At 40.4% G+C, this 24533-nt stretch overlaps 3 protein-coding genes across 4 annotated transcripts in view; 2 read left to right on the top strand and 1 right to left on the bottom strand.

Moving 5' to 3' along the window:
* FRS2 (fibroblast growth factor receptor substrate 2) overlaps positions 1-8752 on the top strand; it is a 51884-nt gene extending 43132 nt beyond the window's left edge. For both annotated transcript variants that reach the window (XM_053942663.1, XM_053942664.1), the window contains exon 7: positions 1009-8752. In XM_053942663.1, the coding sequence (XP_053798638.1) occupies positions 1009-1956 (948 nt within the window). In that variant the 3' untranslated portion in view covers positions 1957-8752. The remainder of the gene's footprint in view (positions 1-1008) is intronic.
* A 1664-nt stretch (positions 8753-10416) lies between these two features.
* On the top strand, positions 10417-20908 carry CCT2 (chaperonin containing TCP1 subunit 2). Its single transcript, XM_053943716.1, has 16 exons — positions 10417-10517; positions 11297-11371; positions 11839-11904; positions 12003-12114; positions 12948-13024; positions 13740-13852; positions 14318-14520; positions 14717-14817; positions 14896-15023; positions 15435-15538; positions 17074-17193; positions 17761-17889; positions 17975-18078; positions 19084-19183; positions 19888-20029; positions 20609-20908. Exons 1-16 carry the CDS (start codon positions 10515-10517, stop codon positions 20637-20639), a joined length of 1608 nt encoding a protein of 535 aa, XP_053799691.1. The 5' UTR covers positions 10417-10514; the 3' UTR covers positions 20640-20908.
* Positions 20909-23394: 2486 nt separating this feature from the next.
* LRRC10 (leucine rich repeat containing 10) lies at positions 23395-24231 on the bottom strand. Its single transcript, XM_053944035.1, has one exon. It carries the CDS (start codon positions 24229-24231, stop codon positions 23395-23397), a length of 837 nt encoding a protein of 278 aa, XP_053800010.1.
* Positions 24232-24533: the final 302 nt, after the last annotated feature.

Raw genomic sequence — 24533 nt, 5'->3', positions numbered from 1 at the left:
TATTATCATTGGAGTTACTGAATAGTAAGTGAGTTAAAAAAATTAGTGTAGGCGTCAAGTGATCTGGTAAACGGCACTTCAGCTGGCAGAGCTTGGCAGAGAAGTTGACAAGCTACATGATTGCTGCTGTAAAATACTACTTTTGCTATTTGGGTATCCAGACACAGAATTAAAATTTAGAGAAGGAATCCAGTTTTTGGCATTCAGCCTTGTATTGATCCACTGTGGAAATTGGAGGGATAAACCTGGGAGGGTATTTCTGCCTTTCTTAGTGACATACAGTGCCAACTGCTGCTTCTTTTTAATTCTGAGTGCCACACTTGATATGGAATTTTATATTTTTCTATGAGTTCCCTCTTCTTAGGAGGCTGTTGGCTCTTGAAGAAAGAATGGATAGTTCTGCCTGTAGACCCAACCTCTCTTTTTGTTCCTGGAGTAGTACACAAGGCAAGAGAGCGAGGGTTTTCTTAGGTCTCATTTCTTTTTGGGTGTGTTTTTTTTTTTTTTTAACTTGTATGGACAGTAGATTTCCCTGCAGTGTGGAAGTTAAGAACATAAACTTAGCCAAAGTAATTGGTGGTCACTGGTAAGGGACAGCAAAGTAGAGCTCTCAGTGATCTGCCCAGGTAAAGTTATGAGCTAGGCTGGAGGCAGCCCAAGGTGGCCTTGATTAGAGCCAAACTCTAGAACTAGAGCACAACTGAGATAAAACATCAAATAAAAATAATTATCAGTGTAAGATATAAATTTTGTTTTTTCATTAGAGGAACATTAACATAACTAATAACAAAATTTCAGGGAAAAAACCTGAACTGAAAAACTAAAACTGACTACAGTTCAGCAAAATGCAAGAGAGGTGATTTTTGCTCTTAAACACCTGCCAGCACAAGTTTTTCTTTTCAGATACTTTGGTTAGAAAAGTGGGGAGTTAAGAAGCAAATTTATTAATTTGGGGGGGGGGGAAGGCACAATAGTGTTTGAATTTCTTCTTTTTTCTTTCCCTTTTAGGTGCATACTTACGTAAACACTACTGGAGTACAAGAGGAAAGAAAAAATCGATCAAGTGTGCATGTGCCACTGGAATCAAAGCTTTCAAACACTGAAACAACTAAAGTGAAAGAAGACCAGATGTGTACTGATGACAGAGATGCTCAGGTTCTCCTGGAGCCTGAAGGAGTGAAGTTTGTTTTAGGACCAACACCTGTTCAAAGGCAGTTAATGGAAAGAGAGAAACTGGAACAACTTGGGAGAGATCAAGTTAGCGGCAGCAGTACAAACAACACTGAATGGGACACTGGGTATGACAGTGATGAACGTAGAGAGACACCATCTGGTAATAAATTGGTGTATGAAAATATAAATAGGTTATCAATCCCTAGTGCCTCAGGGGTCAGGAGAGGTCGCTTGACATCAACCAGTACCTCAGACACCCAGAACATTAACAACTCTGCTCAGAGGAGAACTGCGCTGCTGAACTACGAGAACTTGCCATCCTTGCCTCCTGTTTGGGAAGCCCGGAAGCTGAGCAGAGATGAAGATGACAGTTTAGGACCAAAGACCCCGTCTCTGAATGGCTACCACAATAACCTAGATCTAATGCATAACTATGTCAATACAGAGAATGTAACAGTACCAGCAAGTGCTCATAAAGTAGAATTACGACGTCGGGACTGTACCCCAACGGTCTTTAACTTTGACATTAGGCGTCCAAGTTTAGAACACAGGCAGCTCAACTATATACAGGTTGACTTGGAAGGTGGCAGTGATTCTGACAACCCTCAGACTCCAAAAACCCCCACCACTCCACTTCCGCAAACTCCAACCAGGCGCACAGAGCTGTATGCTGTGATAGACATTGAAAGAACTGCTGCTATGTCAAGCTTGCAAAAAGCACTGCCCCGAGATGATGGTACTTCTAGGAAAACTAGACATAACAGTACTGACCTGCCTATGTGAGCCTGGGGAGCATTGAATCATTTGCACCTTTTGTGAAGTTTATAAAATTGAAGATGCAAGTACTTTGCATTTCTTAACACTAACGCCTTTTATAGACTAATAGAACTTTTTCTGCATACTTCATGTACTTGTCTTACTAAAGGGAATTAATGTAGAGCAAGTATTCATTTTAGGTAACACTATTTCATTCTACAGTAGAAGTAATTACTGCATAGCAGCATCGCCACCTTTCACAGTGCCTCTTTAATTGATTAGAGTCTGAGTGACATGCCAGTTTTGAATTTATAAATATTCTGGTCTGGTGCCTATACTCATTAATGGCATTTATAATACTTTTTAAAGCCTCTTGATATGTGCATTATTAGCAGGTAAATCTAATCTTTCAATATACATATCTGATGTTCATTCCTCGTTGAAGTGGTTCCTCCAGAATGAATTGTGTGTAATGTGTTAATTCACTCAGTTTGACATGCACAGGATATATTGGTTCATCTCCAGGAATATAAACACCACACCTTTTTTGTCTGTGGGCAAGAAGGCCTCTAATTCCTGACAGTTTTCTTAACTTGTGTGGTATTTGAGAGGTCCCACTAATGGTTGTTGATCGGAGCTATAAACACATCAAAAACCAACCTTAAGCTCCTTCTGTTGGAATAGAATTCCAAGTGACATATCAAATTCCCTCTGAAATCTGACAGAATTTTTATCTCGTTAAGAGTTTTGGGGTTTTTTTGTGAAGGAATTCACAGGTGGGCTGTATGAATTAAGGCTCTCTTGTCATTTCTTAGTTCAGTGTGCCTTTTCTTTGTGTTTTGTGTTTCCTTTTTATTTGTTTCATAATGTCTTGTTTTAAAAGTCAAAATTTTGTACATAGCTTTAATTGTTCAGGATCATCTATGTATTTGTCTTACTCTCTGCATTTGACAAAGCAAGACTCTTGAAGGTCAAATGGTTGTCTTCGTCCAGTGTTTTACTTTTTTATGCCTGACAGAAATATCCCAGCTCTCCAGCAGCATAAATTATTGCACAACTGGAAAGGTTTATTATGCAGTTATTGTCTTCCTCTAAAGTGTCAAACACAGGTTACATGGGAGGCAGGGTACTGGACTTGATAGTTCTTTATAGGAAGTTGTACGTTCTAGCAATGTGCATCCATAGGTGATAGTGTACTTTAATTTAAAAAGATATGTAGTAAATTATCTGAAGGTAGTATTATCTATGAGCATACTTGTTTTCCTTTTGCAGTTGGTGAATTTGCTTACAATGATGGCTGCTCAGTGTTCCAGGTACATCCAGGTAGAATGTTCTTGGTTGAATATGCCAGAGGCGCCCTTAGACTTTTTTTTTTCTGTATTGTTTATTAATACTCTGAATAATCTTAGAATTCTGGCAGTATTGCAGGTGCACCTTGGTACTAGCAGCAGAAGAGATTGCTCTTGAGCCTGTGATTGCAAAGGAACTGACACTTGTGTGAACTGGTATGATGGAAAATAACCCTTGAACTGTGAGGAAAAACATGCAAGAAAAGCCATTTGGAGATCTGAAAAAGCATTAAGGGCCTCCATGCAATATTTGAATTGAAATTTTATAAAAAACCAAACTACAATTATTTTCTGTCTTTTAAATTGGTGTGTATTTCTGTTCCTACAACTTTTTTCTTTGGTCTTCTCTCACTTAGTAGTGGCAGCAGTAGTAGCAGCACCTGAAATATATGTCTCTTGCCATACCATTGGGTGGCATCAGGCCACCTTTTCACTCCAGCTTTCACTATTCTTTATAGACTGTATGGTACTGTATGAAATACCAGATGGACAAAGAACATAATTTGCTGAAGTAAAAGATGGGAGTCATTGAGACCATTGTGAGGAACTTAAAAGAGATTTTTTATAAAAAAAACTTTATTAATTATTTCATGGTCAGCTTCTGCATACTCTTGTGATAGACTTGCTGACTTGTGAGGAGACCTTGGTACTCAAGAAGGTAAAGGCTACCTAGAGCTAGGCATTTTAAAGGCTGTAGCCAGGTGGGTGTTGGTCTCTTCTCCCAGTCAGCCAGCAACAGGACAAGAGGACATAAGCTTAAGCTGTGCCAGGTAGATGTTAGCAAGAAATTCTTTACAGAAAGGCTGATTAGACTGTGCTGCCCAGGGAGGTGGTGGAGTCACTGTCCCTGGAGGTGTTCAAGGAAAGACTGGACATGGCAGTTGGTGCCATGGTCTTGTTGACAAGGTAGTGTTCAGTCATAGGTTGTCTTCAGTGATCTCAGAGGTCTTTTCCAAGCCTACTGATTCTGTGATTCTGTAACTGCTCCCTCACATCTTTGCCATTGCCTCACCGAATGGACCTTCTCATCTGTACTGAAGAGAAATTACCATGTATTGCAAAATACTTACTGGGTTAATAATACTGGTGATTCTTGTTCTTAGCATATAGCTCACTTAAATTTGTGAGTTGCATGTGTTTTGAGGCAAACCTGTTTGATCTAGCTAGCTGCTTAGCAATATATGGTCCTCATCTGTATAGTTTGGACTAATTAAATGGACCCTTAAAACACACCTGTGAGGCAGGGAAGTAATAATATTCTTAACTACTAAGTAGGGAAGCAGAGGCTTTGGGTAGATCATAAGTGACCTGCTGAAATTTCAACGACCAGCCATATCCCTCCTTAGTTCCAGTGCACTGTCCTATGCATATATTCTGAATAGTCTCAGATAAAAAGAATGGTCTGAGCAAATTTTTTACATTGTTGCAAGTTTCACAATGTTTTCTTAGCTCTGGTCCCCAGAATTGAGAACATACTGAAATTTCAACTGTCTCTAGCCTTAATTATATTAAGAAGTCTGATGACATATTTTCCAGGACTACTTTTTTAACCTGTTACGTTTCCCAGGTGGGATAATGCTTTCTTGTTTTGTGTACGCTGCAAACATACTGGGTAGTCCCTGTCACCCACACTACTCATCTTCAACATTCCTTATTTTCTGCCCCTTGAAGTAGATGCAGTTGCAATGCACTTTACCCTTTGAGACTTGGTAAATATTTTTTCAATTCAGTCTCTTTTAAAGGCTGTGATGATAGATTTAGTGTCTGTAATCTAGGATTCAGTTTTCAGCTGAAATCTCTCCATGGTATTTAGATCATATTTATTTTGGGCCCACAGGTGTATAGACTGAGAAACTAGAAATATGTAACCATTTCCTTTAGTAAATGTGGCATGTTAAGTTTACATAAACTAGGTCCTATAAAAATGGTAGCATCTCCATCAATTCCACTATTCATCCATAATGTGCAGTCGGTTGCTGCCCTTCAAACACATTTGACAAGGGGAAACCTTTAACTGTAGGTATTCCTTTAGTGCAATGATTTGGGAAAGACATACATTACTGTATTTTTTAAACAAGGAAACAGAGTTGTTAACACAAAAAAGTGACCAAAAGTACATAATAAAGATTGTGCTAGAAATAGAGGGAATGAGAATTTATTCCATTATTATATCAGGAAAATAATCTTTTCCTCAAAATGATGTCAGAAGGAGGACCAATTGTTTTAATTCTTGTGGTGTTTTTTGCTGAATTCCTAAAACAATATTGAAAAAGACCATTCTGAAAACCATGACATTCATTAGAACATCCTTTGTTTCCCCCAATAAGTATGTTTTGCATTTAACAGGGGTTCAATCTGATGGTGTGCATTGAAGCACTATTCCTATTAAAGTCTTCAGAGCTTTTATAGCAAATGTAAGTGTTGAAGTAGAAATTTCATATAATAAATTGATAAAATGTCCTTCCCCCCCCCCCCACAATGTGTGTGTACCTCTAACTAGGGCTTGGGTGTAAAAAGGATCATGGAAATGTGTAAAGTGTACAAAGTCCAAACCAATGTCAAAACAGAGCTGCTTTTTATAGGTGACAGATCAGCAGTTGATTTTGCTGGTTTTATAACACTGTGTATTGAATCAAAATCTAGCTGTTCTTGTTTTTGTTTTATATTTACCCGCTTTTCAATGAGAGAGATTCAAGAGAGAGCAGATTGTTCTTATTCATTGTCAGTGAAGTAAGAGTGGAAATAGTGATTCATGTCAGTTACTAGTTTGAGCATATAATGATGTATCTGATTTGGACGTCTCTTTTTAAGCAGTATTCCTCGCTTCATGTAAGGCGAGATCAATGGTGAAATTCCATTTCTGCACTGTACTAATTTATTTAATGGCTGCAAATAAGATGAAACGAATGGAGTAGGAACTAGTAGTGGACTTAAATCTGAAATTCTCCTATTTCCCCTAAAGGAGTCTGGTCCTTCATTGTGATAGATAGAGTTAGGTATTTTTGGAATTTAAAGATATGATCTTTCCCATCTCTTCCTTGAGGTAGCAATTCAGGCATTTATATTTGACAGTATTTACTTACTATAAACCTAAGTTCATTTATTATATCTTTATTTTTAATTCATATACACTCCAAGAAAAAAAAAAATCCAGAAGAAATTCCACCACAAAAAACTGCGTTAAGATGGAGTCAGGTTTGCTGATGTCCTTCTTACAGAAGATTATGAAAAAGGAAGTCATGTTGAGTTTCTTTCAGGATCTTTAGGAATTACTTCCTCTTTTGGACAAGATGAGTGAATCAGAAGAAAAAAGAGCAACTTAGCATCTGCAACTCTGACCATGTATACATTATTTCTTGTGCTGTGCTGTAAGGTATGTGAGTAAGTCTGTCAGAGGTCTTATGAGGATATTTTCCTAACACGGTGTTTACTCCAGATTAACGCAGTATTTTGTTTGGAAGTATGTAGGTGTACAGGTAGAAATAGAATATGAGAAATAAGGTTGATGAAACAATTGTTGGACATTTCTATATTTTTATACATTATGAAGGGCATTTTTGAAATTTTTCTTGCAGTTTTAGTAATTATTTAGTGTGATAATATACATATATTGTGACAATGTTTTCCGCTATATCCATTACTTTGGTGTAATTCTATTTTATGTAGCAATTATGTGTATATAGAAAGGAGATTATGTAAAAGCTATGATTAAAAAATAGGCTCAAACCCTTCAGAACAGGAACCGTCTTCCTCTATGTCTACAAAGTACTAAATGCCTTGGGGTTCCAGCCAGAGCTCCCATCTGAGACCTGTAGTGACTGAGACCGAATTACCAAGTGAGGAGTGTGGGGGAAGCAGCTCCCTACTTTCCATGAGAAGCCTTAGTATGAAAGGTGCCGTGAAGGTCACCCTGCCGATCCCCGGTGCTGGGCTGTGCAGTGTATGGCTGTTCCCAGCACCACCTGCCAAGCAACCCAGAGAGCTTAGAGTATCCTTTGCTCCGGTCCTTCCCCTTGGCAGTAGGAAAGGAAGTCTGACAAGGAGCTTTGGTGTCCTCAGGAAATCTTCCTTTTTAGCGGGGTGACCCTTCCAAAGCTTGTTCGGTCTGCATGCAGTGTCCTTTGAAGACTAAGAAATGATTCCTGTTGGTTTCAAGGGCCACTGGATGTGCTCCTGAAAGATCAAGTACTGCTGGCGTAACAGCTCTGTTACACCTGAGGACCTGCTTGGTCAAGTTCTTCAGGAATGTCTAAAAAGATGTAAAAATATATTTAATTACGTGTACTGAAAACCAAATCCTATTTGTTGTGGTCAGAGTTCAGATAATTATGGGAGTTTTGATTTCTTAGTCATAGTTGCATATATATTGCTTTAACTGTTGTGTATGAAAGAGGAAGTGATTCTAAAATGTGTGAAAGGTCAGGATTACACCTGTTTTTTAATGGTAATGTTATTTAGGAATGGATGTCAGCAAATTTAACTCCATAATAATGCAGGTTTTTTTTGCATTGGAATATGTGTGTATCTCATACACCCACATTTTATATATAATATATTATATATTTGGTACTAACTTTGTATTTTGCAATTTTGCCAAATCGCAAACACAGATGTTCTCACTTGTAAGACTTTGGTACTTAATAACTGAATGTATAAGAAATGCTCTGGTATGAGAGGAAAGAGTGTTGTATGGTGTCCCACAGTCCAGATGGCTCGACCAGCAGGCATGTTGCCTTTTTCATGTCTCGCTTCATTGCAAAATCACCTTTGGTCTCCTGGAAAGCAGTCTGTGTCCAGCCAAACCGCAGGCCAGCTGCACACCGCACTAGTGTCAAAGCTGACTGACAGTAGTGATACAGTAGTCACCAGTGTGCCACAAATGCATTTATTAAATGCAGAAATAGACATTTCTACAAAGGCCAAAATCTTATGTTGTATGTTCCTTTCTTGTCATTACATTGTATCATATTGTAAGATTATTGTATGTCCTAATTTGCATTATAAAATGTTTTTTCCTACTTAAAGGCATAAATATAGCAACTTTGTATAAAGGTAGCTTTCTAGATTTTTATTTCTTTTATATAAAAAAGTCTAAACAGTGGGAGTACCATTGCCAAATTGTTTATAAAATTTCAAGTAATTTTCCCTCTTCAGTGAATTTGTTTTTACAAACATTCCGTATTTCTTATACTATGCAGAAAGAGTGTATTTTTATGCCATTCCACATTAATCTTAAAAAAAATAATTTCACTTCTTTTAAGCTGTTGTTATAGAGAAAGCTTACCAAATGCACATTTAAAAAAAAATGTGTTATGTACATTTTTCCCCTTACCAGTGCCAACTTCATTTGGAAAAAAAAAAATTGTAGCATGGCAATAAACTATTGATTTTACATTAAAAATTGTCTGTGGATTACTTCAGTAGTTTGCAGTGTTAGTGTCACTGTATTGTGTTTTGTTTGTATAATCTTTTTTGCTTTCCTTTAAATTATTGCTTCATGTACCTCTCTCTGTGCCCTCCTCCCTGCCTCCCTATTCCACTCATTACTCAGTAGTAAAAAAAACCCCAAAACTGATCATGGTGATTTGAAGTCTGTAAATCCATCTCCAAAATTTTGTTTCATTTCTGCTGGTTTTCTGTCACACCTTTGGTCATGCATGTAGATGGAGATTTTTTTTTTAAATGAGGCATTTTTTTTCTTCACATACAGTGAAGAAACATACAGCAACTTGAAAAATTGCCCTTGGCACAAGAGAGGTGAGGGCACGGCACAGGTGAGAGAGGTAGGAGCCCAGAACCAACACTGCTGCTGTGTTCTTCCCATTCTGGTGTCACTACCTCTACACATTATAAAGCATACTTTAGTAATTCAGGGTCAAAAGCCCCTTAAACCCAATTTATTAATTTGCTGTAGTTTTTTTGCGAGCATTGGATCTTTCAAAGGCCATAACTTGGATAAGTCTGAGGCACTTTAAAACATTTTTTCTCCCAACTCACCACAGTAGCAGCAAATGTGAATTAAAATGAATTTTTACTTCAGTGCACATCTTTATGAATGCTGTGATTCTGAGAAAAGCTGTTTACATTGTTTTAATTATATTATTTGCCCTAGCCAAACCCTAAATAGTTTTCAGCATAACTATGACGAAAACTAAAGATATTTAAATTATATTAGTAGTCTAGTTTCAGAACAGGGTTCTGGAGGGAAATGTCATCTAACTCTGTGAAGAAAACAGGACAAAAAGCCTAACGTACTCAAGAACTAATACTAACCAGGTACTGACAAAATTAGCAATACAGGTGAGAGTTGGCAGAGTTTTAGTCGTTCTTTTTTGCTGTCTCCATTGGGATGGATTTCTCTCTGGCCAGTTTGAATCTAGAACAAACAACTTTCCATATATCCCAAGAGTTTAGTACCTATCAGCAAGAAGATGGATACCAGCTGGAATTAATTCTTAAGATGATTCATACAAAATAATACAGGTTGGGTTTGGGTTTTTTTCTTTTTATATGGCCAAGTAACAGGCTTTTTGTGTAGAGGAAAAGCAGTGACAAAGCAAGGTTTAAGTGTTGTCTCACCCTGGCAAAGCTGCCAGGGGAATAGTTACCAGTTTTTCTATATTGAATTGCAGTGTATTGAGTGGGATTGTGCTCAGCATCTCCTGTTCACTGCTTGTAACTGGAGACGTGGTCTAAGAGCAGCCCTCTGGGCTGGGCTGGCAAGCGCACTGGAGGCCATAAGCAGTAACTAAAAATGCTTTTGACCTGTCTGAGAACTGACCTCCGGGACTATTACAGAACCGCAGAATCACAAAATAGCTTTGAGTTGGAAGGGACCTTTACAATCTTCCAGCTCCACAACCTCTGCCATGGGCAGGGACACCTTCCCACTCGACCGGGATGCTCAGAGTCCCATCCAACCTGGCCATGGACACTGCCAGGGATGGGGCACGCACGCTTTCTCTGGGCAACCCGTTCCAGTGCCTCTCAGCCCAGCGTAAAGAATTTCTTCCTAACAGGGCTCCAAGTCACAGAACCCACCCCCGCCCCCAGACGGGGCGGCGCAGCCGCGGACGGCGCCGGGCGCAGGCCGGACTGCGGCTCCCAGAAGGCCGCGCGCCGCCGGAAGCGGCGGCCGCTGTGACGCCGTTCCGGAGGAGCTCGTGGGGGCTGCGGCGCGGCGCTGGTTCTCTGCTGAAGGAGGGGCGGGCGGCGGGTCCCGGCGGCACCGGCACCATGGTGAGCGGCGGGGCGGTGGCGGCGGCATAGCCCAGGGCGGGCCGAGCCGGGCCGGGGTGCGGCGAGGCCGGGCGGGGCTGCGCTCCACGCGGGCGGGCGCGCGCGCGGGGCCTGGAGGCCGCGCCCTTCGTTTCCCCGCGCTGTGCCGGGAGCTGCGGGCGGCGGGGCCGCCCCGAAGGTTCTGGAGCCGGGGCGGGCGGGGCGACTCTGAGAGCCTTGGTACCTGTGTTCGGGTATTTGATCCTTCTTCGTTTAAGGCCTTGGGTGCTCTGCAAATGTTGGTCCTTAAGGGCGGGTATTGGTTACCGCTATGATTAATTTGCATTGGTATGAAAAAAAAAAAAACAAAACCAAAAAAGGTGAGTTCGGCTCAGGTATCAAAATGCTAAAGGATCGGTATGGCCAGTAAATAGACTTCTTTTGGTTCCTGCTGGTTGTGGCTGCCGTCGGGTTGTAGGGAAGGGCCGGCTAGTTGGGCCGAGCAGCAGCGCACGCACAGCCATGAAGGGGTGGGCTGGCAGGGGCCTTGTGTACGCTGCAGACTGCGAGCAGCTGCACTCGCTCTTGTAATTCTTCACAGGGCTACGAAATTGCAAGACAGATTTTTAAGAACCTTGACTATTTCTTAACTATACCTGTTATCGCAACAAAACGGAGTATGGAAGTAATTTTATTTAAAAAAAAACAATTGTTTGAGTTGTTAAAGTCAGGGATTTTGCTTTTAGAACACATAGTTTTATTGAAGCTAGAACAATATTCTTACATTAACTGTGTTTTAGGCATCCATTTCCCTTGCTCCTGTGAACATTTTCAAGGCAGGTGCAGATGAAGAGAAGGCAGAAACAGCTCGGTTGGTAAGTTTAATTCTCTAAGAAACTGGTAGTACTTGAGGTAATTACACTTTGTCTTTTCTACTACTAAAAATACTTTCACTGTGTCATGATATGGAACTTCTGTTTTTAACTGGCTTTTCTTGTTGCATGTCTGTGAACAGAAGGGAGGAGGAGTGTTTATACAAAAAATTTAGGGAAACTCTTCATTGTCAAAACCAAAGTACCTCTACTGCAGCTCAGAAGATTGGTGTTTATTGGTTGGCATTTCTTCTGGCTTTGAGACAGACTTACAGTTTCTGGGAGATTTAAGTATATTTGATCTGGTTATCAAAATTTAGCAGTTAAGAAACTTGCCTTAAGGTCAGTTAAGCTTCCATTGGAAACAGTGGAAGGGTTGGTTAAAATGTCAAAAGCTGTGTGGTAGTGTATAATTCTTGTATTAGAATATAAATAAATTGTTCCCTGAGGTATATTTATTTTCATTTCAGTCATCCTTTGTTGGTGCCATTGCCATTGGTGACCTAGTCAAGAGCACCCTGGGGCCTAAAGGCATGGTAAGACAGCTGCTGGCTCTCAGTAGTCATGCCCATTAATTTAGCTTTAATACTTACAGTGCCTTTTCAAGCACTGTGCTAAATCTTGCATCTTGTAGGACAAGATTCTTTTAAGTACCGGGAGAGACAGCTCTGTCACAGTTACCAACGATGGTGCAACCATCCTGAAAGCTATTGGAGTTGACAATCCAGCTGCCAAGGTCTTGGTTGGTGAGTTCTTAAAGGCTTGATAGTTCTTAATTTGTAACTCTTATCGTGGAATTTTCATTTGTTCTTAGAAAAATGTTCATGAAATACTATGAAAAATTGAAGGGAGGGGGAGTAGAAATCTGAAGAAGGGCAGGGTACTGCAAGAGTTGTGACACTCTGCAAAAGTAAAATCGTGGTGTATGCTGCTACTCAAAACTGTTTATCTTCTTTTCCCTTAACCCTGCTTTGTCCCAGGAGTCAGAAGGGAGAAAAGACAGCTGTGTGCCCCTTTTTTTGCATTGGGAAAATTCGGAACTGAATCTGTGCAGCAACAGAAGTTCTCTGTTTCTTCCAGGTTTAAATCTCTGTCACTCAGTGAGCACTGTACTTCTGTACAGAGTTTACTGTTGTGAGTGACTCTTCTGCTGTGCCAGTGGTCCACTATTGGTGACAAGCAGGAGCCTGAACTATTGGGTGTCAGGTTTCGTAATGATTTCGTGTTTGCTGCATCCCAGTTTATCAGCAGTTCATGCAGCAGGCCTGGTTATTATAGTCTCTGATCCTGTATCTATACCTTAGAGCTTCTATCCAGCTGTACTTCCTTTTGATAACCATCATTAGGATGGGGAACAGAGGGGAGCATCCTGACCATCACCAGGCTGAAACTGGTGTCTAGGTTGCAAATGAGGAGCAGGAATTTGAGGGATGCTGAATTTCATTTGCATCTCTTGCTTTTTTGGTTTTTTTTTTTTTTTTTTTTGAGTTCCCTCTTTACACAAAGAGTAAGATCTGTTTTTCTTGTCCAAATTAATGCATGAGAAGAATAGCATTAATACTGTGTTTTTCTTCTTCAGACATGTCAAAGGTTCAAGATGATGAAGTTGGTGATGGAACTACATCTGTCACAGTGTTGGCAGCTGAATTACTGAGGGTGATGTATTACGTTTTTTCAGATGTTTGTCAGTGTACTTCTGTGATGCCACCAGTAGGAGGTGTGTTATATTATGTTTGTGAAAGGGCTCCCAAAGCATAGAAAGGAATAGTTTGCTCTGTTGCTGGTGAAATTGATAGGGGGCAAAAAACAACCCTTAGGTATTGCATCATCATTTTCTGGGTATTATTTTAGACTATTATTCCTTATTTATTTTTTATAAACTCTCAAGTATTTTAAGTTGACTCTTAAAGCTCACTTCCTGGCTATTGCACCGAGCAGCATGCAGCACTGCTTAGTTGTGAGGCTCAGTCCTCTGAAATCCATTTCCATTAAAAAAAATTGTGCTAAATTCTGTTCTTTGCTCGAGGCCTGAATTCATACTGTTCCTTTACTGCTCTGTATGGATTTTATGCTTATGGAAAAATTTATACTGCCAAACTCTAAACCTGAAATTACTATGAAAGAGATTTAAGAAATGCGTAGTTCTTCCTTGCAGAGCTGTGTCAGAAAGCCTGATCATCTCAGGTCCAGTAACTGGGATCAAGAGCATCTTAAGGAATGATCTATCAGCTTGCCAAGTTCCACAGAAAAATAAAGATAGCTTTTTTCAACTACACTTTTAAGTTGCATCCATAAGTGAACATGTCTTTTCTAGTTAGTGAAATCGTACTTTTTTGGGGGGGGGGAATAATTATTGATTTCATTTAAACAGGAGGCAGAATTACTGATTGCGAGGAAGATTCATCCTCAGACCATCATTGCAGGCTGGAGAGCAGCCACAAAGGCTTCAAGAGAAGCACTTTTGAAAGCAGCTGTGGATCATGGGTTAGTAATGTCCATTTGCTGTAACTCTCAGTGTACTTCTGAGTTCATTAGTTTTAACAGTTAAGAAAAAAATAATGAGGTTTTTTTCAAATGAGTTAAAGAAGGTTCAGAATTACTTATGATGTGCAGAAATGATATGCAAGCTGTAATTTGCTCCCTGTAACAAAGATCTGAGCTGTTATTTCAGATTTTGTACTCACATTTTAAATATAACTATTTCCCATACCCAACACTTTGAGAGCACAAACTTTCTAAAGCTGAATGCAATAATTCTCCTAACAAAACTTGTATTTCAAATAGGAGGAAGGTTGTGTTCTGGGAAAGTGGAGGGATTCTGTGTAGCGTTCCTCAAAATACGGTACATACAGATACAGGCTAGAAGAAGTGGGCAAAGACTCATGGTGGTAGCTAGTGGTAGTTAAGGCTTTCAGACTTTCTACTCTAACTGAACTGTCTTTATTTTAGTAATGATGAAGTGAAGTTCCGTGAAGACTTGATGAACATTGCGGGAACAACTCTTTCATCAAAATTACTTACTCACCATAAAGATCACTTTGTCAAGCTAGCTGTAGAAGCTGTTCTTAGGTTGAAAGGTTCTGGTAATTTGGAGGCTATCCATGTCATTAAGAAACTTGGTGGAAGTTTGGCTGATTCCTACTTAGATGAAGGTAAGTTTTTGAGTGTTGACTGTGTATGCACTTGAGAAATAAAACTGCTAAAGGTTACACATCTATGTACATTTCTTACAGGAAACGCTGTTATGTTATTATTAAATTGAACACTAAAGATGGGGGATTTTGTAATAAGTAGTAATTACTCTCCTTTTTTAATTTGAAGTTTTACAAGACCTTTCTGTTACTACAGGCTTTTTACTTGACAAGAAGATTGGTGTAAATCAGCCAAAAAGAATTGAAAATGCAAAGATTCTTATTGCAAATACTGGTATGGATACAGACAAGATTAAGGTATGTGACAGAACTACTGTTGAGAAACTCTTTTTGTAAATGGAATTTTGAGACTGAGCTCTTTTCCCTTTGATTTAGATTTTTGGCTCTCGTGTTAGAGTGGACTCCACAGCAAAAGTGGCAGAAATAGAACAGGCAGAAAAAGAAAAAATGAAGGAGAAAGTGGATCGTATTCTTAAACATGGAATAAATTGCTTTATTAACAGGTATGTATTTCTTGGGAAAAAGGGAGAGTTACATTACTTTCCATGTTGTTCTAGTTCACTCTGCTAGAATAGGCGGTTAGGTGTCCGGCAGGCACTTAGGATCAAAGGACTTAGACCTTAAAGCATATGGCTGCCTGTGCTTAGTGTGGTAGTTTTTCTTCAGAGAAAGGATATTTCAAAAAACATCATAGTTTGATTTTTTTTCTTTAGCTTTGCATGTTTTCCTTTCACTACAGTTTCTTCTGTGTTGTGTAACATTCCATGTGTGGCAGATGCCTCATCCATTGACTGCTTTAGTAGCTTTCAAAAATCTGTCCTGTGTCCATGCTACTGAGAATCTGAGTCTTTTGTTTCTGTGTTATTTTCAAAGGTTTGTTCTGTGTGTGATGGTGAGATGTGTTTTGGTTTTAGACAGCTGATCTACAACTACCCTGAGCATCTCTTTGGAGCTGCTGGTGTCATGGCTATTGAACATGCAGACTTTGCTGGTGTAGAACGTCTGGCTCTTGTCACAGGTATGTAGAGTTGTTGTATGAAACTTGGAGAGGCACATTATTTGTTTGCTCATTAGTAAACATTAAACTTACTTAAACATACTTCTTCAGCATCTGTGAATAAAGGATCATAATGCAAAACATGAGTTACAATTTAGCAAGTTAGTGCCAGTTAGTAATTTTCTTTCAAATTTTAAAAATATTTTCAGTTAAGTTCCTGCTTGATAAGATTTTGATATGTTTGTTTCCCAAGGAAAAGATGAAATGTAGCAACAGAAAGAATAACTCCACAAGTTAGTATTAACAGTTCTTGATTCTGTTCTAGCAATTGGTTCTAAATGGCTGTTGTTTGACTGTGACAATAGAGAAGACTAAAGAGTCATCCTTTGTTTAAAATGCGGGCCTGAGTTGTTGATTTGAGGTGGACCCCAAATGACATGAGCAATCTGGATATTTTAAGTAGTGGTCAGCATAAATGTGATTCTAGTAACTGCTGAAAATGAAACCTCTGGAATGCTACAGATAATTCTCATTGCTGAAGTCATAGATAGTTAACTGGGACATCATAGTTGATTTTGAAAGTGATCAGGAGGATGAATTTGCTTTGCAGGAGAAAGGAAAAGACACTGACTTGCTTATCTTAGCAAAATTGAAGTAGTAACTGCGTATAACTGTCAGTAGGCACATTGACACAGGCAAATGCTTGATTGAGAGGAACACTGATTACATTCTGAAACAAATTGAAAGCAAACTTTCTGTGCAGAGCAGATGGGCCTTATCAGGCCACACTGGCTTGAATGGTATAGCTGGAAAAAGGACAGTTTTTTAATTTACACAAACTCTCTGCTACAAGTCTTAGTTTTTCTTGTGGTGCTGCAACTACACAGTGCTGCAATCTACTGTGGGATAATTGAGCATGCATTGGGAATGCATAAATGTAAAGAGTTTTCTAATAGGAAGAGGAAAGAATTAGATCAAGAACTAGAACGATGTTGTTTTCAAAGACATTTTGGTCTTTGTAATGCTTGTTTTGTTTATAATATGGCAGTTTACAGATTGTGCAGAGTATTGCTGCTGCAGCATGGAATGAGACTTGGGATGCAGGAGAATGGTGGCCACTGGTTCTCAGCCATCATCAGGCAGGCAAGATGAATACTGTCACAAGCTCAACTTTTAAAGCATAGGAGACTTCATTTAGTATTTTATAAATCCTTAATCAGTAAATACTGTGAAAACTTGAAACATAATGACATTTTAATGCTAGCAAAAATTAATGTTTATTCTGCTATCAGATGCAATTCACAAGCATTTTATGTCTTGTGATGTGAAACAAAACATTGGGTTTTGAAGGATTTATCAGCATTGGTTAAAGGTTTCTGGTGCCACATGCTGACATGAGAAAGTCTTGACTTATCAGTATTGTTAATTTAAATTTATTTTGGGGCAATTATGAAGACCGTTTTTTCACACACAGCCCCCCCTGCCCTTGGTTAGACCTTGCCTAAGAGGATGGTTTCATTGTGAGCTCTGATTTCTTTATGATCTTACACTTGTAGGTGGTGAAATTGCTTCAACCTTTGATCACCCTGAGCTAGTAAAACTAGGAAGCTGCAAGCTTATTGAAGAAGTCATGATTGGAGAAGATAAACTCATTCATTTCTCTGGAGTAGCAATGGGTAAGTGTTTTATCGCTAACAGTGTATTGTAACATTTGTGTTAACCCTCTGCTAATGCTGTTCAGTTTCCAGTGATGCGTAGGAATTCTGTAATTATTTATGTAACTTTTTATTAAAGCCTTACTTTTGAGTAAAAATCTTGCACAGTTTCATGGTTGAAACTAGATGTTTTGTGTTACGTAAATGAACATATAATCATTTTTAAGGATGGGAACCAAGGGTTCTGCTTTGGGAAATTCAATTGAGAAAAGTAGCAATATGTCATACTTAAAGAGCTTGTTCAGCATTTTCTTGTTCTAGTAAGTGCCAATGCTCTAATGTTTCAAGGAGTTTTGAGGCGATATTAATTTTCTGTTAAATTAAATAAGGTGTTGTGGAATCAAAGCACTACACTGTGCACATAATTTCATTCTATCTTTGAAATGTCATCATGCTTTCTTTTGCTCCCAAAATTAAGTAATACAGAACTTGACCACAGCAATAGCAAAACCATTGTAAATGCTTTGTGATAGCCCATTTTTGTGTCCTGGTTTCTCTTTTTAATCCTTTTACATTTGTGCTTTCCAGGTGAAGCTTGCACCATAGTTTTGCGTGGAGCCACACAGCAGATTCTAGATGAAGCAGAGAGGTCTCTGCATGATGCTCTCTGTGTCCTGGCCCAGACTGTGAAGGACACAAGAACTGTGTATGGTGGAGGTGAATATCAGATTCTTCGTACATGTCACACATTTCGTATTACTGAATGTTAGATACGTAACATCTGTGTATCTTCAATGAACAGGTTGTTCAGAGATGCTGATGGCTAATGCTGTTGCAGAACTTGCTGTCAGAACACCTGGCAAAGAATCTGTTGCAATGGAGTCCTTTGCTAAGGCTTTACGAATGGTAGGTTTATTTAATCAGATTGCTGGACTAAGAGACAAAGTTTCATGAAGTTTACTTAGTTGTGACATCAGATATTTGCTTCACTTTAAAAGTTTTGGTTGTCCAAAGTAAAAAAGTGAAGTTTAGCAACACATTTTGGATAAACAAAGGGGGAAATTGTTTTTTTGCCTTAGGAAAAAAGTAATGGTGTTTTAGTAATTCTGCATGTTACAGAATTGTAAGTGTTCATATGCTAACCCTCCTCTAATTGGTTCTTGTTCACCTTACCTGCTAGTTAAAAGTGCTGCAGAAATAGTACATAAAGACCTCATCTAACATAGTTGACAACTGACGTAGAAAAGAGCAACCCTTCTGTTCCATTGGTGCTCTAGTGCTGTTTGGATGTATTCATACTCTAGTACTAGCTACAAGTTTCTGGTCTTGCACTGGAGATTGCATCTTAGTAGGAAATGAGTGTGTCACAAGAAACATTAATAGAATTGTGATAACAGGCTGTCAGTTTGAGAAAAAAATTGACTTCTCTGCAATTTGAATTAGGGAAAACCTCTCTCCCAAAAAAATAAATTCAAGAGCATAGTAACATTTGGCATTACCCCTTCAGTCAGCACATGCAAGTTTGCACTGCTATCATGGAAATAGTGAACAGAATGGTCAGGTAGTTAATGCTTACCAGCAGACTTGTACTTTTTAAATGAAAACATTTCTCCAGTTGTAGTCTGAAATGATAAAATGATAAGATTTTTTTTTATCTTCTGTCCATGTAAAATGAGCTTACAGATCTGCTAACATGCTTCTGTCCTTATAGGTGCTTTCTTACAACAGAGTCTTGAAATTCTTAGAAAAGTAGTTTGTGTTTTTTACTTATCACAGTAACAGATCATCTGGCATGTTTCTGAAGCATCTTCTTGAAATTCAGTTGTAAACTAATAACATCAAAGTATGTTTCATGTTTACTAACAGTCAATCCCTATGTCAATTGAAAACAACCTGTGTTTATCCCCTTAGATCCCAACAATAATAGCTGATAATGCTGGTTATGACAGTGCTGATTTGGTTGCTCAGCTCAGAGCTGCTCATAGTGAAGGGAAGACTACTTACGGACTGGGTAAGGGGATCAGTTTCACTTCTGTGTTTGAACTGCTGTTTGGCCAGGTCCATTAGGCTCATTAAAGTTGTTCATGTATGTCTGTCATGTATATTCAGCAGGGAGAAGTGAGTATGTTGATTTGTTTGCTTTGCATAGAACTTGGTGTACAGCACTACTACATTCTTTTCTGATCTACCAGGCTTTTGACAGTAGAGTGAAAACCTTTGATTCTTAAATGGATGGTTTTTACCTCTAAATACCACTTTCCTAACACTGAGTCTAGTTATAGGAAGCCTAAAAAGAAAAACATTGTTTTAAAACCAGCAACTAGCTAAAAACCCAGAAGAACCAAACATCCTTCCCTTTGCCCCTTCCCCCCCACCCCCCAAAAAAACCCAACCGAAGAACAACCACAGAGTTGTGGAGAAGAACCCTGAAGTTAATGTACCTAGGGACATAGCGCTGAGAGTCCTGTTGGGATCTTGTCTCCTCATCACAGTGTATAAAGTTTTTATCAAAAAGTGTTTGTATGTAATTGCAAAATTAGGCTTTAATCAGGAGTCTTGAGGTAGAAGACTTTATTTAATACTTCCCTATCAATATAGCTCATTTGAGCAGGTAAATTACTATCCTCCCAGCTTCTTGTAATTTCCTTAAAACAATGTTAAGTTGAAAAAACAAAACCAAGCCTCACCTCTTAATGCCTTTATTTCTTCTTCCAGATATGAAAGAGGGGGTCATTGGGGACATGTCAGTTTTGGGAGTAACAGAAAGTTTCCAGGTCAAGAGACAAGTTTTGCTGAGTGCAGCTGAAGCAGCGGAAATGATTCTTCGTGTAGATGACATCATTAAAGCAGCACCAAGGTATGATCAGAGTATCTGCATGGTCAGTCCTTCTGTGGAAGAGTAAAGTCTTGGTCCAAACATGCTTTACTTGAAAGGGAACCTGACATGTGACATGCTGATGTTCATATTAGATAATTTTACTGCATTAGCAGTATCATCAGGCCTTTAGAGCCATCAGCAAGCTTAAATTGCTGTGCCTGAGTAGTGCCTAGATAATCCTAGGTCACCACTAAACATCTGCGCAAGTGGCTCATCAAAATGTAAGGGATCATGCTTTCTTTTTTCTTTTGGCAAGAATTATAGTGAAATGTCTAGATGTTTCTTAAAAGGTTTGAGAAGAATTGCTGCTCATAGGCAGGTTATCCCCTGGGTGCCTGCTACCAGGTAATTTTCACTGCTTTTTGAATCACAAGATCTTTTTTAGCATGGTCATGGGTGGTGTGTTAGCTTTGAGGTGGTACTTTTTTGTGCTGAGAGGTAAAGCTGTCACTGAGCACAAAGTACTAACTAAAGGTTAAAAATAAGGGTGGGTGAGGAGGAGCTGGTGGGCATCAGCATGGTGGGAATTTTCTGATTTTTTTTTTTTTTTCTCCCCAGAAAACGTGTACCAGACCATCGCCCCTGTTAAATTTTCTTCAGTACCAGAGGATGTGTGGACCAGATCTCACCTAGTAATTTTTTTTAATGGTCTAGTTTTTGTGAGGTTATGGAACAGAAGCTTGAGAAAAACAGATCTCCATCAACGGCACTGTCTTCAGTTGGTTTTTACTTACTGGAGCCTTTATGTGTTGTGAGGAAGAATTCACTTTCAGGGGTGTATAATCCAGGGGTTTTACACTGTTCCTTCCAGGTTCCACTTAAAATACACAGAAATAAAAACAAACAAAAAAAATCAGATTCCCCAAAGTTGTCTTTCTTTCTGTAGAACCAGGAAGGGCAGATCCATGAGGACAGCTGTGGTGCACATCCTCAGGCCTCAGGTGCTTTGGGGAATGACTAAGCCCTCATGGCTTGCTGGTTCATGTTGACCTGCTGTGTTAGTGTGAGTGATGTTTTCCAGTCCTGGCTGCATAGGTTTTGAATTGGGGTCCTAGAAATAGGCTCCTAAGTTAGATGGTATCTTTTTCTAGTGGTACTGGAGTATTACTCTTTTTTTTTGATGATGGAAGAGAGAGAGTTGACAAGGAACCTCACTCAATGCCCAGAACTACAACTAAGTGATCTTACAGCTTTTTACACCACAAATGTTACATTCTGCTCAGGGGAGTTGAGAGGAACATGTAGTCTGGGAGAGATAGCAACATTCTGGACTAAACAGTCTGAGTGTTGATCTATAAAGTACTGGGCTGACTTTACAAACACTTGTAATTGTGGACACTTATTAGAAAATATGTCAGGCTCCATAACATTCACTTCCTGCCCTCTCTGCTCCACCCCTTTCATGTGTCAAAGAATCCTATCTTTATATTCACTTTCCTATTATATTAGTTGCTGCAAAGGCAACGTGTTTCTTGACTGGACTAGTTTCTTTGTGCCTAGGTTGGAAGGAAGCCTGTGATGCCTGCAGCAGTCTGCAGATCTGTGAGGACTGTAAGCACAGACAAGCAGGGGCCCTGTCTGTGTGGGAGCCTGCCGGGCCTTGTGACCTTTCTGGCTCTTGCAAGTGTAGTACAGCACCTGGCAAACACCAGGGCAAGTCTGCCAAACAGAAAGATAAAGCTGAAATAAGCAAGTATGTGTGCAAAGATGTTTCTCCCTTAGATTTCTTAAAATGAAGGGGATCTGCTTACAGAATCCTCCCCTTAACTCTTGACAGAGACTCTTCAGCTCTTCGGAAGTGACAGTGCTGTATGGAGAGGGCTGAGTGAAACACAGACCATTGATAGGCCAGTGAAAGCACGCTCTTCCTCATCCCCTCAGATAAATACAGTACCAGCTCAGTTCTGTGGGATATAAAATATTGACCTTGGATATTAAAGTAGTGCCCCTAACTCACATCCTGCTTTCCTTTTTGTAGGAAGAAATTGTTGGAACAAGACTAGATAAAGAATTTGCTGTTAATTCCAAAGAAGGTTTTTTTTAATTTGCAAGATGCTAATATATTTTTATTTAATTTGACTAGGAGTACACTACATGGGTGCCAGCCAGATGCAAATTTGGACTTCAATTTACAAGACAAGAAGTGCTATCAGAATCTATATATTTCCAGATAATTTTTCAAGCATGTAGATGACATTAAGTAGTCACAAACTGGCATGGAATCAAACCTTTTCTGGGAAGTCAACTGCCGCTTCTGCAGGCTGTGCTGGTGAGACAGTTCTACTCAAAGAGTGTGCCACCAAGGGCTTTCCACTCTTGTTAGTAACAAACCTGTCACCTAATTCAATCATGCTATGGAGTCTGAAGTTTAAAATATCACTTTGAGCCAGATTTCTGTTAGTCAGTTAAAGCAAAGCTTAAGAAAAAAGTGCATTTTTAAGGGGATCTGAACTGGTCCAAGTTGCAAGCTTGAGAAATACCCAGCTAAAATCATCTGAGTAAAGTTTGCCTCATCAGATTATGTGCAAGCTTATAGTGACAGCTCACAGCCCTGGATTTTATTAATGCAAGGTTTACCTCTGCAGCTCTTGTGGCTTTTCCTTTTTAGTCAGGCTTTAATTTTCTTCTTTGCTCTTGCATGAAAACTTATCCTGTACAGCTGCCCTCAGAGGCAATGTTGTCAGTAACAAAACCCAGCAGCAAAGCCTACATCTTTCCTCATCATCATTTGAATGCTGCTCATCAGTAATGAAACAGTTGTCACAAATTTTGTAGGAAGAAAGAGGAGAGCCCCCTGTACATATGTGCTGTTTCCTTGATAGTGCAGCCGGGACTCTGCTACCACTTCCCACTCAGCAGACAGGGAAACCTTCAAGGCGTTGCTGTGTTTCAGATAAAGTAATTTGAGACCAATGCTGTGGGTTGCTTTAGAGCTGTGGGTCTCAGCAGTGATCACCTTGAGCAGTGGCTTCCAGCTGAGCTGGGACACCTCAGCAAGGTGCAAGGGAGGAGAGTGAGCCCACGGGTGAGGAGCAGCCAAGTTCATTCTGCTCCATGCAATCTACCCGTGGCAAACATCTAAACTGAATCTTATCTCTATTGTGAACTGTGCATGGTCCTGGCATGGGAGGAGTGGCAGAAGGAAGAAGTCTGTTCCAGGGAGAGTGCTGGGTGCTGCAAAAAGACGGATGTCTGTGCAAGAGTTTTGCTCCAAGCTGGTGCACATAGTCCTAATGACGGCCAGGCGGTGTGGTGCTCCCTGGACACCAGCAAGCAAGGGAGAAGTAGAGGTTGGGCAGTGGTGGGAGTGCGCTGCCACCATGGCCAAAAGGGGCAGCTGAGGGTCAGCAGGGCTCAGTTTCTGGCTCGGTCTTGGCAGCAGGAGGTAGCAATGGTTTCTCGTCGAGTGTGATTTCTATTACCGCCCCGGATCGCTTGCGGGGCTCAGGCGTCTCCTCTGACCATCTGCCCACCCTGCGCACCCCTTTGGCCACTTTGGGTGCATTCCTGCAGGGGTTGTGGTCATAGATCACCAACTTCAGGCCGGGAAGGTGAGCAAGGCTGGGGAAGAACCGGATGGAATTGCGATCCACGTCGATCACCTCCAGGAAGGGCATGTCCAGGAGCACGGGAGGGAACTCGGACAGCAGGTTTCCTGACAGCCAGATGGTGCGCAGCTCCTGCAGGCACTGCAGCTGGGGAGGGAGGCTGCGCAGGGCATTGGAGCCAATGTGCAGTGTCTTGAGCAGGCTGAGCTCGCACACCACTTCGGGTAGGTACTGCAGGCAGTTGGATTCGATCCACAGGGTCTTCAGGTTCTGCAGGAGTCGGAGTTCGAGGGGCAGGCTGCAGAGCTTGTTGTTGCCCAGGTAGAGGATGCACAGCTGCTTCAGTGTGCACACAACTAGGGGCAGTGCTTTGAAGTTGTTGAAGTCCAGTGCCAAGATTTGCAGGTTTTGCAGCTGCTCCAGCTCGGGGGGCAGATGGTTCAGGTTGTTGTCACTCAGGTACAGCTTAACCAGTTCTCTAAAAGAGCAAATGTGCACAGGCAGCCGCCTCATCTGCCTGCCACTCAGATCAACCATTTTATCCACTGGCATCTCTTCTAGGTCTTCTAGGAGGTATTTCTGGCACTTGTTAGAGGGCACAAAAGCAAGTATGGCTTTCAGACTGTTGCCCATCTCGGGATTTTGTTTTGGGATGGTGGGCACTGCGAGGGACAGGAGGCTGCCTTGATCTTCTGCTGCACACTGGCCTGTTGGTAACTCATTCCTCCCAGTATAAGGCTCTGTTTACATGGCACCAGCCATTAATCTCAAGGGCTCTGAAATGCTTCTGATAACTGAATGAGTGTTTGGTGACGGGGATTATAGACAGGACGACTCAGGGACCAGGTTTCCCTCTCTCCCCACATTCCCACTCACTTGCCCCCCCGCCCAAAACATTCCTTCTTTCCTCCCCTTGCGCACTGTAAAATATTCTT

The sequence above is a fragment of the Vidua chalybeata genome, chromosome 5, assembly GCF_026979565.1.
Source record: "Vidua chalybeata isolate OUT-0048 chromosome 5, bVidCha1 merged haplotype, whole genome shotgun sequence".
Classification (NCBI taxonomy): Eukaryota; Metazoa; Chordata; class Aves; order Passeriformes; family Viduidae; genus Vidua; species Vidua chalybeata.
This window is presented reverse-complemented; position numbering and strand designations above follow the sequence as displayed.

Excerpts from the sequence above, each read along its gene's own strand:
- CCT2 (XM_053943716.1), top strand. Across the intron at positions 15,024-15,434 it reads ATAAATTGCTTTATTAACAG|ACAGCTGATCTACAACTACC; the intron begins GTATGTATTTCT and ends TTTTGGTTTTAG. Across the intron at positions 15,539-17,073 it reads ACGTCTGGCTCTTGTCACAG|GTGGTGAAATTGCTTCAACC; the intron begins GTATGTAGAGTT and ends TTACACTTGTAG.
- LRRC10 (XM_053944035.1), bottom strand. The coding sequence starts at position 24,231 with ATGGGCAACAGTCTGAAAGCCATACTTGCTTTTGTGCCCTCTAACAAG.